General features: G+C 37.4%; 1 protein-coding gene across 1 annotated transcript; it reads left to right on the top strand.

Annotated features, from left to right (window-relative positions):
* Positions 1–279: 279 nt before the first annotated feature.
* Positions 280–11,711, top strand: ABRA (actin binding Rho activating protein). The gene is made up of 2 exons (XM_025450905.3): positions 280–1,102; positions 9,506–11,711. The coding sequence occupies exons 1-2, from the start codon at positions 438–440 to the stop codon at positions 9,981–9,983; spliced, it is 1,143 nt and encodes a 380-aa protein (XP_025306690.3). The 5' UTR covers positions 280–437; the 3' UTR covers positions 9,984–11,711.
* Positions 11,712–18,924: the final 7,213 nt, after the last annotated feature.

The raw sequence follows: 18,924 nt of genomic DNA, 5'->3' as shown, positions 1-18,924 counted from the left end.
ACTAATTAAGAGCTATATTGAGATTTAAATGAGAACAAGCCTATAATATTCCTAGCACAATTTGTGCACATATTTTATGCTATAAATGGTAGGACCATATTTTAAGGTCACGAAGAACATAAGGCTGAGCACATGATCAAATCTAGTAGTTTCCACTCTGGCACTTGAGAAGAAAGGGAGTGCATATCACTGTCCTTTCCCAGCAGAGATGTCCCTCTGCTGTGATGAAACTGGAGACGTCAGGGTTTAAAAAAAGCACACCATCGGGGAAGGCACCACGTCTTGGCAAGAAATGTTTAACATAGTTTCCACTATCACCAAACTCTCCCCCCACCACACACACACACACACACACACACACACACACACTCTGCTTCTATTTAAATCTCGGCACTCCATGGTCCATACTCCCAGGCTCCCAGCAGAGAGGAGAAGGCATGGCTCCGGAAGAAAAGGCAAGAGAAGAGGGCCCAGCCAAGCGTGCCCTCCGGAAGGTACGCACAGCCACCCTGGTTATCAACTTGGCCCGAGGCTGGCAGCAGTGGGCAAATGAGAACAGCACCAGGCAGGCCCAAGAGCCTGCAGGTTGGCAGCCGGGAGGAGCCCAAGACCCACCGCAAGCTCCAAAGCCAGTGATCTACCCCACACCCCAGCAGAAAGCTCAGAGCACCCTGAAGTCTCCCTCCCAAAAGCCAGAGGGCCATGGAGATGGACAAAGCTCTGAGGAAGCCTCTGAAGTCTCTCATATCAAAAGGAAAGAGGTGACCAAGACAGTTGTCAGCAAAGCTTATGAGAGAGGAGGTGATGTGAGCCATCTGAGCCATAGATACGAGGATGGCGACATGCTTGGAGCTGGGCAGCCAGAAAATGACATTGACAGAATGCTCCACAGCCATGGCTCCCCGACACGGAGGAGAAAATGTGCCAACCTGGTATCTGAGCTGACCAAAGGCTGGAAAGAGATGGAACAGGATGGGCCCAAGTGGAGGAGTGACAGCATAGACACAGAGGACAGTGGCTACGGAGGGGAGACTGAGGAGAGGCCCGAGCAGGATGGAGAGCAGGTGGTCGCCACCAGAATCAAACGCCCCTTGCCTTCCCAGTAAGTGAATGCCCCCCTCCAGCTCCTTATACTGCCTTTGAGCCCCAACCAGCCAGGGGGCCTGGGGCAGGGAAATGTTACCAATGGTAGAGTGAAAATCTTAAACATTGGGCAGGCCGCAAGGTCCTGCAGGGAAGGCATGCTCCTGAGCTAAAGGAGCAGTGCCGAGCTAGACACGGACTTCTGGGTCAAGGGCCTGAACTCTTTTGTTTCTTTAATGTTTTGAACCAAACACTCAAGTTTTAGCCTCAACAAAGGTGAAGCCCCCAGAGAAGGATGTCTGTGTTGGGTACATTTTTAAAATAAATTTCGTGATGAGTAGCAAATTGGCTTATTTCTCTGCAGAAAAAGTGCAGACTAGGATGCACATATGATGCACTCTATATGAATAATAATAGCTTTTATACATGGAGCATATGTGGCAGGTAGTGTGCTAAATTCTTGGAAGCCTTAATCTCAATTACTTCACCCAATACAACAGAATTTATCCCAAAAGGTTACTGTTGCTATCATTTTACAAAGGAGGAAATGGGCTTAGAAAAAAAAGACTAGATGTCACAGTGAAGATCTTCTGTCCGCGTACTTTGGATTAGCTAGAGGTAGGAAGGGGACAGCTGGGGTCAAAAAGAAGTGGAGACTAGTGCTGGTAGACTAGGACTGGGCAAACGTTTCCCTTGTCTCAAATCAGTCCATAGTATTATCAGGAGACACATCTACCCACATAGTGCATGTGGGACACACGTCTCTATGACCCTGTAAACAGGTGGGAGGCTGCTATCCAATTTGAGAGTAGCCTCTGATGTTAGACGACCCAAGTTCAAATTCCAGCTCTGCCCCAACAATAGTTGATAATACTGTATTACATACTTGAAAGTGGCTAAGAGAGTAGATCTTAAATGTTCTCACCTCCTACCCCCCCGTCACAGAGATTATTTTTCTAAGCCCATTTCCTCCTTTGTAAAATGATAGCAGCAGTGACCTTTTGGGATGAATTCTGTTGTATTGGGAGAAGTAACTGAGATTAAGGCTTCCAAGAATTTAGCACACTACCTGCCACATATGCTCCATGTATAAAACCTATTATTATTCGTAGAGAGTCTATTATTTGGCAATTTTTCACACTTTCAGAAAGAGTTTGTTCTGTTGTTAAACAAAGACAGAGATGCTATTAAAGCTAAGTCATTAAAATACCACAACCCTAAAACTTTTAGATATCAGATACATACACCTACACACACACACACACACACACACACACGCGTGCACGCAAACACTGAGTCAAATTGATACACTTATTCAGACAAAAAAGTACATACTTTAAGACACCACACACAATAGAAAGTCTGGCTATTTCACTCCACAACCATAGACTATCAAAATATGTGAAAAGAAAAAAGAAAGAAAGAAAGAAAGAAAGAAAGAAAGAAAGAAAGAAAGAAAGAAAGAAAGAAAGAAAGAAAAAAAACCAAAATATGTGAAAAGTCTCTGATATGATGAATGCTTACAAACTGACTCCCTTTGGGAATATTAGATGTATAGGTATGTTTTTAAACTTTATGAAACAAAGTAAAGAACAAAACTGAGGACCCAATTTGACAAAAATATGTCACAGTTTGTGACTTTAAGGGTGTTTTGAAAGAATTAGAACTATGACATCCCATGCTTTCAAGAAAACTGAAACGGCAAATGTAGATAATTATAACAACCTTCATGCATTTAGTGCTTGCCATGGGCATTTTACATGTTCTGTCCTTTTAATTCTCATGATCCTATGAAGCAGGTATTATTATTCCATTTTAGGGATGAGGGCACTAAAGCTCTGAGGGCAAGTTTACCCAGTAAGTTAGTGACAAAGCTGAGATGTGCCTGTCTCCAAATGCAATGTTTAGAAATCAGACTTGGTGCTACCTCTCCCTGCAGTGCTTTGAAGATGTGTTGAGAGATTTGGATTTGTGCTCTACTTATATTAATACAGAAATTCATCATCAGAAATAATTATCCTACCAGGAAATATGGAACCATGTCAGGCCTTGTGGATTTTGGGTGTGCATGTGTGTGTGCGGGTGTGCGTTTGCTAGAAATGGAAGAATAGAACCCAGCAGAATAAAGATTGAGGATGTCACAGTGAAGATCTGTCAGTGTACTTTGGATTGGCTAGAGGTAGGAAGGGGACAGCTGGGGGTCAATGTTTATTCATATATTTATTCATTTAATCCTCACAGTATTGTCATGGGTAGGTATAATTAATATCCACATTTGACAGATGGGGACATAAGACAAAGATATAGTAAAGAATTTGTATAAGATTGTAAAGCCTATGTGATTTGAACCAGGCAATGTTGCTCTTGATTTCACTCTCTTCACCACACTCTCAACTGTTTCACCTGGAAGTGAGGGCGCACATACAGGACCCTCCTCAGGTTCCTAAAATCAGGCATGTACGTGGACACCTTCTTAGTGTGATGGAGGGGTGCATAAGCTTTGAATGAGAGACAGTTAGGTTTGAATCATGGTTACTTTGGCAAATTATGTCTTTGTCCTCATCTAAAAAATAGATGTAACCCACAGAGTTATTTTGATATTAATTATGCAAAGCAATGGACCCAGAGGAGCTCCTAAATACGTTCTAGGCATTATAATGCAAGGGGCCATTCCTGGTGATCCCAACCCTACAGGCTGCTAGGAGACTGATCCTCAGGGTTGGGGTGCAGGGGTGGGATTAAATCTCTTCTTTCCTTCTTTGGTTCATTTCTTGGTCATAGAGTACACAAGGTACCAGAATGTCGTGTGCAGGAACAGCATCTCTTAATGTCAGCGGTAATCCTAGCTGTGCTCAGGAAGCTTCAGCAGAAGCCTGATGAGACTCTCAAGTACTGCTTGAGAAATGAGCATGGCATTATTGAGTAAGCCTATATGAAAGGAGGATTTGTTCATTTATTTTTATTCTTTACCCATATCTACCAATAGGGAGAAAATTATGTATCCTGAATGTTTAAGTAAAAAGAAAGTTTTTTGGGTGGTTAAGAATTTCCATGGATAACAAAATCAAACAAGTTAGGTTTGGTAAAAAGTAGAGATATTCTTTACTAACAGAGTTTTGCTAACTAGGTTTTACTATGAAATTAGTTTTATTTTATGCTTTATTTAAAAAATATTGAGTGTTTTGATTGTATAGCTACATGACTTGTTCACTCCAGCTCCTTTAGACAAAAGAAACTGCATCCTTCACCTGTACATTAATGGTATAATATTAAAGTGCCAATCATCTATTCATCTTCTCCTCCAAGTTATATTCAGCAAAAATAATAATAGCTGAGAATAAGAATGCTATTTTATAGAGAAGGGAATTGACTCACAGGGACATTAAGAAATGTATCCAAGTCGTAGAGTTAGTAAGTGATGAAGTTGGGAAGGCTGATGACAGAGTTCTTAACCACTATGCTAGGCTGATTCTCTCAGTAGAAAACAGACTCAAAAAACCAAAATGGAGATCAAAGTGTCAGCTTCATTAACAGAATCTAGTAACACCCAAAGTGTAAGGTCTGAGTACAACTGTATTGAAGGACTTTGCTGGAAATGGAGGCCAAAGTATGGCTTTTTGCTATTTGACCCCAATTCTAGAGCATGGGACCCTTTCTATGGACTCTGAGGACAGTGACCAATCTGCAAGTGGAGTCACAGGCCTGGCTCTCAAACCTGATTGATAATAGGCAGAGATAAATGTGACCCTCTGAATGGCATGCTTCCAATTAGTCAAATTGGTTATCCTTCCTGTGGAGAGGAGAAAGCAAACCAATGCACAGATGAGCAAATTCTCCCCAGCACCTCCCTGGGAAGTTGGAAAGGGTGGCAGAAATTATTTGCTCAACTGACAGAGAGACGTTCCCAGGTGAAGAGGAGAAATACTCCGTCCACAGGAGAGTCTACGAGGTGGGGCCACGAAAGCGGATTTCTGCTTTCTTCATGCAGATCTAAGACTTAGAACCAGAAAATTTCACCTCTGGGCCCCATGACATTTTGAAGCATTGTTTGGTGATGCAGGTGAAGGCCACCTACCAGAGCTTTTCCAGTGCCAGTGAACTTGGTTAAGTTTGAAATATACCTTTCAGAGCTTTTATTTCCTGTTGGGTTTATTAATTTTTAACAATTCATCCACATAATTATTACTCCAAAATGATAAAACTGTGATACAATTAATTCCTATATTCTCAATACATTGCTGAAAAGCCCATATTCACATGAGAAAGCAACACTCAAATTGATGCCATTTTTAAAGATGACAAAAAAAAGGGGCACCTGGGTGGCACCTGGGTCCTGGGATCGAGTTCCACATCAGGCTCCCCACAGGGAGCCTGCTTCTCCCCCTGCCTATGTCTCTGCCTCTCTCTGTGTCTCTTATGAATAAATAAATAAAATCTTTTAAAAAAGATGACCAAAAATAAATTTCAGAATTTATCTCAATGAATGAATATACACTTTCCAATTAGAACACTTACAATGTTTGGTAGAATTAGTGACTTTGTACATAATTGGACAAGGGAAATATTTGATTCACCACAAGAAATTCTGTTTACTAAGAATGAAGAAACTAAGAAGACAAATTTAGATGAAATATTACCATCCTAAAATATGGATGTGATGCCAGTCTTTGGCTTTGCTTTCTACAAATTTAAGCTAGATTTTTTTTTCTAAATCTCAATCTAAGCTATTATTCACATTTTTACTTGAAGATAAAAAAAAAAAAAACAGGATAAACTAGTATATCGTTTCTTATGTTCATTGACCAAGAAGATATTCAAGGTATAAGATTTTCTAATCGTGATTTAAACATTAACTTTCAGACTTTTTAGAAATCAGAAATACAAAAACAATACAGAACATTTATAAGATAGAGACAAATACTCATTAAGGTGTATTTCCTCCTGGTACTTCATTTTTTATAACCTATGTTCTAATTCTCGCTTATTAGACCCATTCCTTTGCTTTTCTTCTCTACTATTACTGGAAATTACAATTTGACGATATAACAAATGGACATTAAGATTTAGGAGGTGCTTTTTTAGAAGATAAATCCTTCACTTCCTCAGAGATTTATTGTCTTGCCAAACTCAACCTTATCCCTAATGACATAGAGTTTCAAAACTCAGGGACTCTAAGTTCCTAATGCAAATTAGAGAGAAAAAATCCCTACATCAGGGAATCAGAGAGCCATATAACATGCAGTTTAAATAAGTTTCCTTTGGAGGCTGATTTGAATATTTTCCTTTTTTTTTTTTTGCTTTAAATTATAAAATCAATATGGTATCAATAGAAAAGATAATTTTTAAAAAATGAAAAAATTCAACTGCCATCTGGATAATGACAATTGTTTTCAATCATGCACATGCCACCGATTTCTTCATCCTAAATGTGTATGCATTTTATATGGTTAGAATTTTACCATATATTCACATTTGTATTACTGATTATTTTCAAGAATGTCTTTTAATGTCTATTTACTTTTTTAAAAAAATTATTGACTATCCAATAAGTACCTTAAACTTTGACACAGACTAAGTGTCATAAATACTTTGATAAAAGATGGAAAGTATGCCAACATGCGCAGGGGCTCCTTAAAGGGAAGATTTACAGTACCCTCCCACCTCTTATCTGTGGGTGCTAAGACCTTCAGTGAATGCTTAAAACTGCAGGAAATACAAAAACCCTATATATATTATGCTTTTTCCTAATATATGTATCTATGAAAAAGCTTAATTTAGAAATTAGGCACAGTAAGAAATTAACCACAATAATAATAGAATAGAATTATTATAACATTGTGCTATAATAAAAGTATATGAATGTGGTCTCTCTCCCTCAAAATATCTTATTGTTCTATACTCACTCTTCTTCTTGGAATGATGTGAGATGATAAAAAACCTCCATAAGGAGGGGCACCTGAGTGGCTCAGTGAGGTAAGTGTCTGACTTTTGATTTTGTCCCCGGTCATGATCTCAGGGTTGTGAGAATGAGCCCCATGTCAATCTCCACACTGGGCATGGAACCTACTTGGTATTCTCTCTCTTCCTCTCCCTCTGCCCCTACCTGTTTGTGTGTGCTCTTTCTCTCTTTAAAAAGAAAAGAAAAGAAAAAAAAAAATGCCTACATGATGAAGTGAGGTGAATGATGTAGGTACCGTGATAATGGCATTAGGCTACTCTTGTACTGACCTTCTGATGACTCATTAGAAGGATGATCATTTACTTCCTGAATATGGTTGCCCATGGGTAAGTGAAACTGTGAATAATTGTGGACAACTGTATTACATTTTATAATATAGGACAGAACTGCAATTGACACTTGGGAGATACAAGTATGAGTCAACAAACTATTCTTTTCACTTTCTTCTGAGATGTTTCAAATCTCTTCTCTTGCAGGATGTCCCTGCTTCAAATCTGGTATGAGCTTTGGGTTACGCTAGGATGGGCTTGAGTTTGCTATTCAAGGCTATGCCTGTCACGTATTGCCATGGTTCTAAGGGGAAAAGGTGTTTGCTATCATCTGATAATGAGATCAAACAGCCTATATCTGGGAAGCTGAACAGGGACAGCCTCTGGAGAGGCAGGGGATAGTGAGGACCAGCAGGGCTGAGAGAAATCCATCCGGTTTCAGTGTGGTGAAATTCCTAGCACTTTTCCATATATATGTGACTTAAAAATTGCAGTAACTGTGCATACGGTTTCTTATGTGCTTTTTCCCACTTAACTTGGCCATATATTTTTGTTTATGTGGCTACAAAGAAGAGAAGTGCTATACGTATCAGTGTTCTATGTATCAGTGTTAAACCATATCTAGTTTGAGCTCTCTTGTAATAATGAAACTGAAAGCAAGCAGTTTTGAACACACAAAACCTGGGAATTAGTGAAAGTCTGCCATCTAGTGGCTGTTATTCCTCTTTTGAAAATGCTAATATGAGTATAGGTGTCTCCCCATCCATGTCTGTGCGTTTCCTGCATCGGCTAACCAGATTTCAGGAAGGAAGTGTGAGACTGGATAGTGAAGAATACCCACATCTGACCTGTAACTGGGTTTTGAATAAAAATTGTGAGAGTTTGGATAGCAGGGCTACTTAGCTGAGACCTGCTGCTCATGTGAACAACTGAAGTGAGTGTTTGTATCTCCAATCTCAGTGCTTCCAGACATGAGGCCACTTGGTATTGGGGAGAGGAAGGGTGGGTCACTTGTAACAATGAGGAATACAAATCTGTGACTTTTAGATAATCCAAGAATTATATTTTACTTGTGAAGGCAAAGAGACCCGAGAAAAAGAGTCGAGGAGATTGGAACTATAGAAAAGACAGAGAAATCTTTTAAAGATAAATTTTACTGATTTTAAAATTAGGCCTGTACCTTCATGATACTTCTGGTCCACATTGTTCAAGGCGGTTGGTTTTTTTAAATAAGAAAATGCAGTCCAAATTGCAAGGACACACACACACATCTGAAACACAATTCACCTACTTCTTGGACACTGTACCTGCATGATGAGTGACAGACATCACTGCACAGTGGGAAGAGTATTGACTTTAGCCTCAGACAACTGGTGTTTAAAACTACCTTTGCCCCTGGTTTAGGACATTATTTCACAGTAGTTACACACAGGCCTGGTTCAAATTCCACAACTATCATTTAACAGGTTTGTGACTTTAAGCAAGTTACTTAACCACCCTGACCTCAGCTTCCCCATCTGGGAAGTGAGAATAGTTGCACCTATCTCACAGAATGGTTATAGAAATATTAATGAAAAGCATTTAGAAGAATACCAGCACAAAGTATTCAATAAATGTTATTATTGCTAGCAATCATCTTCCACCTATACAACTTGATACTCCAAAATTTGAGGCACATCATTGATACTAGTATAAATATGCTCTCATTCAAAATCCATATATGGTTTACACATATCTATGTATACATAAGTGAATAATACACAATGTATATGTGCTAGTATAATAAGTCTTATTTTTTTGAAATAACTGGTTTCTGAAGTCCCATACAAAATAGTTTCCTTAATGCATTTATAGGACTCCAATTCTAAAATGTTATCAGCTTGCAACTTTAAGACATACATATTACATAATATTTGTGTAAAGAAGCTTTTTTCTTGAAGTAGAGTTTAATATATTTTTATGGTGTACCAAAATGAGAACAATGTAGTTGTCAACTATCCTCAAATAAAAAGAAAGAATGGTGTGACGGTTATACTTTTTCTTCTTTCATTTCGAATTATGTTGTGATTATATTTTGTTAATAATGAAAAAAATAGACTTACATTAAGTTGCCTACGTGCAGGCAGTACAAAGAGAAAGCAACACTTGGATGTTAAATATCAGTATCTTGATTCTTCACCCTCTTTCCCTTAAGGGCGAATAGATTTACAGAGAAACTCAGCTGCAAGGCCCAGCGGAAATATAGCCAAGTGGATGACCTGAAAGGGAGATGGCAACAATGGGCCGATGAACACATACAATCCCAGAAGCTCAATCCTTTCAGTGAAGAATTCGATTATCAGCTGGCCATGTCCACCCGCCTGCACAAAGGGGATGAAGGCTATGGCCGTCCCAAGGAGGGAACCAGAACCGCAGAAAGGGCCAAGCGAGCCGAGGAGCACATCTACAGAGAGATCATGGACCTGTGCTTCATCATCCGTACAATGGCCCACCAAAAGCGAGATGGCAAGATCCAGGTCACTTTTGGCGATCTCTTTGACAGATATGTTCGTATTTCAGATAAAGTAGTGGGCATTCTCATGCGGGCCAGGAAGCATGGACTGGTTGACTTCGAAGGAGAGATGTTATGGCAAGGCCGAGACGACCATGTTGTGATTACTCTACTCCAGTGAACCTTCAACACGAACACCTGACTTGACCCACTGTTGTCTTAATGCTAAACACTAATGTAGTAAAAATTAAAAAACAAACTGCTCTGTAATAAGTTAGTAAATATTAAACAGTTTTTACATAAATGACTTTCTGGCACTCTATTTCTGAGGAAGTTTGAAGATTTTGAGGAAGCACTCACACAGCATGTCAGAAGGCATGTCGAATGTTATTAGTATACAGTAATAGCATGTCTCTGCCTCTCTCTCTCTGTGTGTGACTATCATAAATAAATAAAAATTAATAGCATAAATATTTGAAATTCTACTTAACCTTTAGGCAAAAATATTTGGCTATTAATTGCAGAAATTATTATAGATCTTTAAATAAACAATTACTAAATCTAAGAAAATGCTAACTCTAGGTAAACATTAGCAGAATATATTAAGACGTGTCATTTTGAAGGAAAGGATACTGTTAAGTTTGGCAAAACTAAACATTTTCTAAGAAGCTTGACTTTATACTATTATTTCTATCAAAGCATCACATAAAATAAACACATAAATAAAAAGTAAGTAAGATGTTGAAATTGCTGAAATTTCTCAGTGAGCTGGGAATTTAAAAGATTTCCAATAGGAGTTAATCATCCTTTTGTATGATTTTCACAAACTACATAAAAACAAACATTGCTGGTGTTTTAAAGCTAAAAGAGAAGGCAGTATGTTTACCTTTTTACCTTCACTGTGAAAGTAAAGCACAGGTGAGAGATTCAGAATGACCTGTCTTTCTAGGACTTCTTGGAGAAGTTTATTTTTTCTCAAAACCTTAATGTGCCATGCTGCTTACATTTATGTCAATATACAATGAAGTAGGAATACAGAAAATTCTACAATGAAGTAGAATATTCAGTGTAGAAGAATCTGATAGAATCATTGGTAAGTTAGAAACAGATTTGAGCTATTTTAATTTTCTTAATGCTCTAACAAACTTTATGAAATATCTGAAAGTCATAAAATGGCAATATTCATTTTGCCAAAGTGAAAAAAGCTGTTTAATATGATGACAGAGAAGTTTAGTGGGCATTTATCTGTTACTTGTTATTTTTTCTCGGATTTATTTATTTATTTATTTATTTTTAAAACACATTTTTTTTTTAAATTTATTTATGATAGTCACAGAGAGAGAGAGAGAGGGGCAGAGACGCAGGCAGAGGGAGAAGCAGGCTCCATGCACTGGGAGCCGGATGTGGGATTCGATCCCGGGTCTCCAGGATCGCGCCCTGGGCCAAAGGCAGGCGCCAAACCGCTGCGCCACCCAGGGATCCCTTTTTCTCGGATTTAATGTGTCTTACGAAATGCTAAAAACAAACTGGATAAAAAGTGTGGTAATAATTACTGAATTCACTGAAAGCGCATAATATAGTACTTTCATGTTACAGAAATTAATGTCAAATTATAACACCTCGAGATAGTAGACACTCATAATTGTTAGTTGTTAGATTTAATATAAGGTATAGATTAAACTATTATAGGAATTATCTTTGTTTTCATGTATGATTCTCTTTCAAACTGAAAGTTCCAATATCTTCTTAAAGAAGGATGTACATTTTTGTTTCCATAATAGATTTGTTAAATTACAAGTTAATGACCAATATTTCTAAATAGAATTTCATATAAGATGTACACTTCTATCACAGTGAAACTTATGTCAACATTCAAAGTCATGCACAAGAATAAAAGATATTTTCTATATTTTCTGTTCTTGTTTATATATTACTATTTTAATGTTATATTCCACAATGCCACTTTCTTGTGTTTCTAATTCAACAAAATTATAGAGTGCAAGTTGGGTTGCTTCTGGTATTGGTGGAATATTTAGACCAAGGCTTCAAAAAAATTTCCTCATATTCAACTCTGGGCAATAACAGTTTATGCAAGTACTGATGCAGATTATTCCAAATTTCAACTTGTTGGAATTTGAGGATGGAGTTAGAAAATCTTCTCAGAGAGCCTACATTAACACTTCTCTGAGTAAGGGGAAGTCAGAAAGCTAGTTCCCTTAAAGGAAAATGCCTGCTTTGTGACAGAATTTTATCCTAAAAACTCCACGATAAGAAAATCTATAGTTGAAAACAGAGCTTTGATACAAAAAAAAAAAAAAAGAAGAAGATAAGTAGAACTCAGATGGCAAAAGTCCTCGTAGATATTTATAGTTCTCAAAATAATATATGAAAATTACACATGAAATAAATATACACCATCAATAGCATTTCACCAATGGTAATTTTAAATGCCCAATTATAAGCAGTATACACTTGGTTTCCAAATCTTCAGAATTTTTCTTTTCCAAACTTTCAGTAAGATGTTTAAAGAATTTTGGGGCAGTTGAAATGTACTTTTGAAAAACCCCTTCTGTCTGGACCACTAAATGTTTGATGCCTTTCAACTTTTATAACGAAGTTTTACGACTTCCTGATTCCCCAGTTCACCTTCTTACCATTCTGCCCACCCGCCCGCAACAGGAGGGAAGTTCTGTGTTTGAGTTTTCTCTTTCCATGCAAGGTGGGGCTGCATCTATGCTCTTTGCCTTCCACTTTGAACTTCTCAAACTCGTGTTACTTCTTTTTTTGATACCAGCAACAGGTCTATCAGGTGCTGGTTCTCACACAATGTGGGGCTAATTCTTTATAAACCAAAATTTTGAGTCCATGGGAACTTGTGCTCAGGGAAGGATTGCAGTACTTATTAAGTCACCCTGTTCAGGGATAAGAGGAGCAGAAGACCATCTGGCTCATGCTAACGTGGCCTCTTAGTGAAGATGCTCCCTTAGGATTCCTAGAATGTTACTTTTCAACCCCAGTACCTACAACATTTCTTAGTACACAGTAAGGACACAGTTAATGTCTGTTGAATTATTTAGTTTATAAATGCGTTATATGACCTAATCTTTCAGGCTAGAGATTTTCGGAGAACTATGGTTCACTATCATCCCAACAAGGATTATCTGATGACATTGGGTGCTCGGATTTGGGGGGGCATGTCAGCATTTAACAAAATTACATTGAATTTAGTTTTGACCAAGAAATTCCACTCCTTAAATATTCCTTGAAGATAAAACTTAGTATGAAAACATATATGCATAATGCACTGTGCATTAAATTGTAAAATACTGGAAAAACAATACATGGATGAACAAAGTATGGTACAACCACACAATGGATGCAGCTCTAAAGAAAAAAAAGGAAAATCCCTAAGAAGTTATTTTTAGTGTGTATATATGTGTATACATATGCCTGCACAATGTACACACACTGGGTTACATATGTACGTGTGTGTGTGTGTGTGTGTGTGTATAAAATGGAGGATATCCAGAAATAATGAGATTGACTTCCTGTAGGGTGGGGGGGAAATGGGTTGAAAGAGACAGGATTCTATAGTTTGACTTTGAAACCCTTTAAATCCTTACATATACAAAAAGTAAAATTAAATAAATGAAGACGGGGGATCCCTGGGTGGCGCAGCGGTTTGGCGCCTGCCTTTGGCCCAGGGCACGATCCTGGAGACCCGGGATCGAATCCCACGTCGGGCTCCCGGTGCATGGAGCCTGCTTCTCCCTCAGCCTATGTCTCTGCCTCTCTCTCTCTCTTTCTCTGTGACTATCATAAATAAATAAAAATTAAAAAAAAATGAAGACGGGGATCCTTGGGTGGCTCAGCGGTTTAGCGCCTGCCTTTGGCCTGGGGCATGATCCTGGAGACCGGGATCGAGTCCCACGTCGGGCTCCCTGCATGGAACCTGCTTCTCCCTCTGCCTGTGTCTCTGCCTCTCTCTCTCTCTCTTTCTCTTTCTTTCTCATGAATAAATAAATAGAATCTGAAAGAAAGAAAGAAAGAAAGAAAGAAAGAAAGAAAGAAAGAAAGAAAGAAGAAAGAAAGAAAATGGAATGTAAACAAAAGTAATAAACAAATTCTATTTCAAATGATTAACCACATCGGATGAAAAAAGAAATGAACATAACTCTTGAATATAGTACTTTGATTAAATATCCTCAGTCTAAAGACAAAAATCTGCAAAGGAATGTTCTACTTTTTTATGAGGGTATGGGTGTAACAATTCTGAAACTAATATCTATATTGTCAGATTATGCAAATGAGTAATATACAGATATCTTTCATTCCTCACTGTAGGAGAAGAGAGATACAAGCATGGAGGGAAGACGAGGACGAATAATGGTAGATTGCAACTAGAGGTATTAGTGTGCATTCATGATGTGTGAATTTACTTTCTGTCTCCTCAAAGGCCCTAGAAGCAATGCCACCCCAGTAGCAACAAGCACATCTAATATTCCAATTTTCAAGTATCATTCTCCTCAAAAAGAAATATGTATACTTGGAGAAATAGCTGATTCTAGGATTGGATTACAGGAAGTACAGGTAAAATCTGGAACATTGTTGTATCGGAGGCAAGCACTCAAGAAAATGAAGAATTGTACAGCCAGCAGTCCATTTGATAGGGCACCCGCTGGTTAAGTATAGGAGAAAAATGGATCATAACACTTCGAATAAAAAAGAAAAAGAACCCATTAGTTCGTACCAATAATACATATTCTTAAATGATAAAAGAAAGCTCTTACAGTAAACGTCAACTAGTAAAAGTGCTGGGAATGAAAGTTAGAAAAATCATTTTGCAACCATTTCTATAATTCAGGCAAGGATCCTTGATTGATACCAAAACATTGTGAAAAATTGGGGGATAGAGTATCTATGGTATTAAAGAATCTCCCGACACATTCTTTATTAATTACAAAAGGAGAATGATAGTAGTGGAGAAATAAAGTGAATAGTATATTAATCAATTATAATCGAAGCTATTATCACTAATAAGGGGATAAATATACATATGTGCATCCTAATATGCAGAGAACACGACATCACTTCTGCGGTTTTCTTGCCAAAAAAAGCATAACCTAAATATAGGAAAAATTTAGACAAATCCACATTGATTGACATTCCATAATCCTGAGCTCTTCAAACGTATCACTGTCATAAAACCCAAAGAATGACTAATGAACTCTTCCATGTGAAAGGAGATCAAAGAGAATAACGGACTGCAATGCAGGATCCTGGATTGGATTATGGGATCAGGAAAAATAATGCTTTAAAAGACAGTATTAGGACCATTGGTGGAATTGAAAAATGAATGGCATATTAAATCAAAATATTGTATTACGTTAAATTTCCTGAATTCAGTCAATCATTGTACTGTGGTTATAAAAAAGGATACCCCTGTTTTTGGAGATGCACACAAATACATATGTAAAGTATGACAGAATTAGATTGAGCATAATAGGTGAGTGGATGGGTGTGTGGAGAGAGGAGAGAGCAGGGAGAGGAGAAAGCAGATAGTTCTGGAAACATTCTAATACCTACCTCTTGGTAAACAAACGTACACATTACTGTTGGATATAAACCAATGCATTAAATTGCTGGTCAAAGGCTTAGCTTTAATAGAGAGTGCCAAGAAAAATTTCCAAGGTTGTCCCACTTTACATTCCCTTTTAAGATAGCTCTTATTGGCTCTTTTAATACATTTAGGGATTGCCAGTCTTTTTTGTCGAACTTTTCTGATTTGTAGTCGATTATGTATTGTGTATTTGAGATTAGAGCTGTTGTTATAGAAACCCTCCATTCTGTTGCTCCCCCTTTCATTTTTAATATTTTCTGATGAAAAGTTCTTAAAATTTTAATGTAGTAGAGTTCATTTCTTTCCTCTATTAGTTCATTTGTGTCCCATTGAACAAATGTATGCATAGTCCAAGGTCATGAAGATAGCCTGTATTTTTAAAACTAGTAGTTCGGGTGGTCTCAGTGGTGCAGCGGTTTGGCGCCACCTGCAGCCTGGGGTGTGATCCTGGAGACCCGGGATGGAGTCCCACGTCGGGCTCCCTGCGTGGAGCCTGCTTCAACCTCTCTCTGTCTCTGCCTCTCTCTCTGTGTCTCTGAATAAATAAGTAAAATCTTTAAAAAAAATAAAACTAATAGCTTTATTTGCTTTTACCTTTTCCATTTAGTTCTATAATCTGTAATTTTTGCATGTGGTGTGAGATAGATCAAGATTTTTTGTTCCATACACATATCTAATTAATCCAGCACCACTAAGCAAGTGTCATCTTTTCAAAAAAATAAATTCTGGACACTTGATTTTGGTACTTTCCTCTGTAAATCCTTTGACCGATACAACATTGTAATACTTATCAGCTTTTTAATAGGTCATGGTATCTGGCATTCAAGACCACAGCCTCATTCTTCTTGGCTATTCTGTCTCTTTAAATTTCCACATAAATTACAGAATCAGCTTAATTTCCAAAAATAAAGCTGGATGAGATTTTCACTATCAATATGGATTGACTTGGAGGACGGGTGGAGGACGGGACCTCTTTCAATATTGCTTCCAGTCATGAATACAGTATATCCTTCCTTCGGGGGTCTTTCTTTGCTATATATCCAGTGTTTTCAAAGGTATTACAAATGGCAATATTCTAGGCTTCATTTTCTAATGGTTAGTTGTACATGAAAATGAAGTCTTTATATCGAACTCAGATTTAGTGACCATAATCAACTAATTAATTCAAATTCAAATTAATTAATTCAATTTTAAGTTTGATCTTTTGGAATTTTCCATGTCCACAATCATGTCATATACAAATGACATTTAAAGTTCTTCCTTCCTAATCCTTATGTCTTTTCTCTATTGCTTTTCCATTAGATAAAACTCTCAGAACAATGTTGAATAGAAGTGGTGATAGCAGTTATCACTGTCAGATTTCCTATCTCTAGGAGGAAATTTTCAATAAATCACTATTACAGATAATGCTTTCTGTGTATTTTTCAAGAATAATTTTTTTAAATCATTAATGATTAAGAGCCCTTCTTCCCTAGTTTGCCAAGGTTTGATCATAGACCGACATTGAAATTAACCAAAAGCTTCCAATATTTCTAGCGAGATGATCATGAAAAACTTTTTTCTATAAATGTGGTAAATGGTACGTTTAAAAATGTTAATTACTCTTGCTTTACTGGAATAAACTTAATCTAATCTGGTTATTCTTTTATAAATGGCTGACTTGGTGTTTTTTTTTTATTTAAAATATTTTATTTATTCAGGAGAGACACAGAGAAAAAGGCAGAGACACAAGCAGAGGGAGAAGCAGGCTCCCCACAAGGGAGCCTGATGTGGGACTCAATCCTGGATCCTGGGATCACATTCTGAGCCAAAGGCAGCCGCTCAATTGCTGAGCCACCCAGGCATCCCATGATTTGTGGTTATTTTATGTCTATGTTCATATGAGACTATTTTAGAAATTTATATTCTTGTAAGGATTGTTAAAGTTTTGGTATCAAGATCATGCTGGCCTCAAAAGGCAGTATCAGAAGTTCTTTTCTCACTACCCTGGGAAAAGTTCATCTAAGACTGACTTTTTTTCCTTAAATACTTGAAATAATTACCCAGTGGAACCATATGGGCCTGGTTTTGTTGTGTGTGTATGTGGACTATTCCTTTTTAATTAATAAGTTCAAATTCTGCTGTATTCAAAAATTGTATTTCTTCTTGGGTCAGGTTTAGCAAAGTCCATTTTCCAAAATGCTTTTTACCTACATTGTCAAGTTTACTGAGGTAAAGTTGTTCATAGGATGCTCTCTCTTTAGAGTCTAGAGGCTCTGTAGTAATGTCTCCTTTCAAATTCTTAACAATGGTACTTTTTCCTTCATCTTCCTGGAGGTTTACAGTTTTATTATCAGATTTTCTGTCTTGGATATTTGCATAAATTTTATTGACTTCTGTTCCTATCTTCATTTTGTCCCACCTTTTATTTTCATTAGGTTTGTTGTTATTCTAGTTTCTAGAAATGCAAGTTTAAGAGTCTTTTCTTCTATCACTTAATTTAGTACCATACCCCTGAATTTATCTCAAGAGCTCTTTCTTTTCACTCGGTCTATAATCTCCAAGAGCATTTCACTTGTAGGTTATGGCTTCAACATCTACCTGTATGTGCTGATTTTAAAATCTTTTTATCAGAACAAAATATTACCCCCCCCACCATTAGCTAATTTCTCATAACTAACAATTTCCCTGTCTGCTGCTTGTTTCCCTTTTTTGCCCATCATTCATATCAATGGGTAATATACTCAGTTGCTAAGTAAAATACCTAAGAGCTATCCTTACCTCCTTCTGACAAAAAATAATGATATCGTGTTAACTAATTACTAAATCTCTTTCAAATCCATGCCTTCCCCCCTCCCCCCCCCCATGCCTCCTTCCTGATCATCATTGCTACAATTCTTATTCAGGCCTTATCCTTTTTTATCTGGACTGTATAACAGACTTGTTTGCCTCTTGGTCTCTAATTTTTTTCTTTACCAATCTAATTTTCAGAGATCTTTCCTAAGTGTAAACTTGATCGTGTCATTCTTCTACTCAAATTTTCTTAATTGTTCCTATGAGATAAAAAAAAAAAAACTACATTTCTTGGCAATGCACATTATAAAACTCTTTATTGTATAAGTTCTACCTTCCTATGCACTCCCCATCAAAAGAGAAAACAACATAATCTAAAAATAGCAAAGGACTTGCACTTCTTCACAGGTTAAGTGCCCTCTCACTTCCTCATTTTTTTTTAAAGATTTTATTTATTTATTCATGAGAGACACAGAGAGAGAGGCAGAGACACAGGCAGAGGGAGAAGCAGGCTCCATGCAGGGAGTCCGACCTCACTTTCTCATTTTTTAAACTATGTTGTTCTCTCTACTTGAATACATCCTTCCATCATTACTATTACCAGCACCACTACCACCACCACCCAAAACTATCAGAAGCATTTTTTACACATAAACCACAGTAGAAAGCTTAATCAAAGACTTCTTAGATATGAAAGTAATTTGATTATTCAATAAATTCCAAACTCAAA

The sequence above is a fragment of the Canis lupus genome, chromosome 13 (assembly GCF_003254725.2).
Source record: "Canis lupus dingo isolate Sandy chromosome 13, ASM325472v2, whole genome shotgun sequence".
NCBI classification, from domain to species: domain Eukaryota; kingdom Metazoa; phylum Chordata; class Mammalia; order Carnivora; family Canidae; genus Canis; species Canis lupus.
The sequence above is the reverse complement of the archived record's forward strand: the minus strand, read 5'-3'. Positions and strand labels throughout refer to the sequence as shown.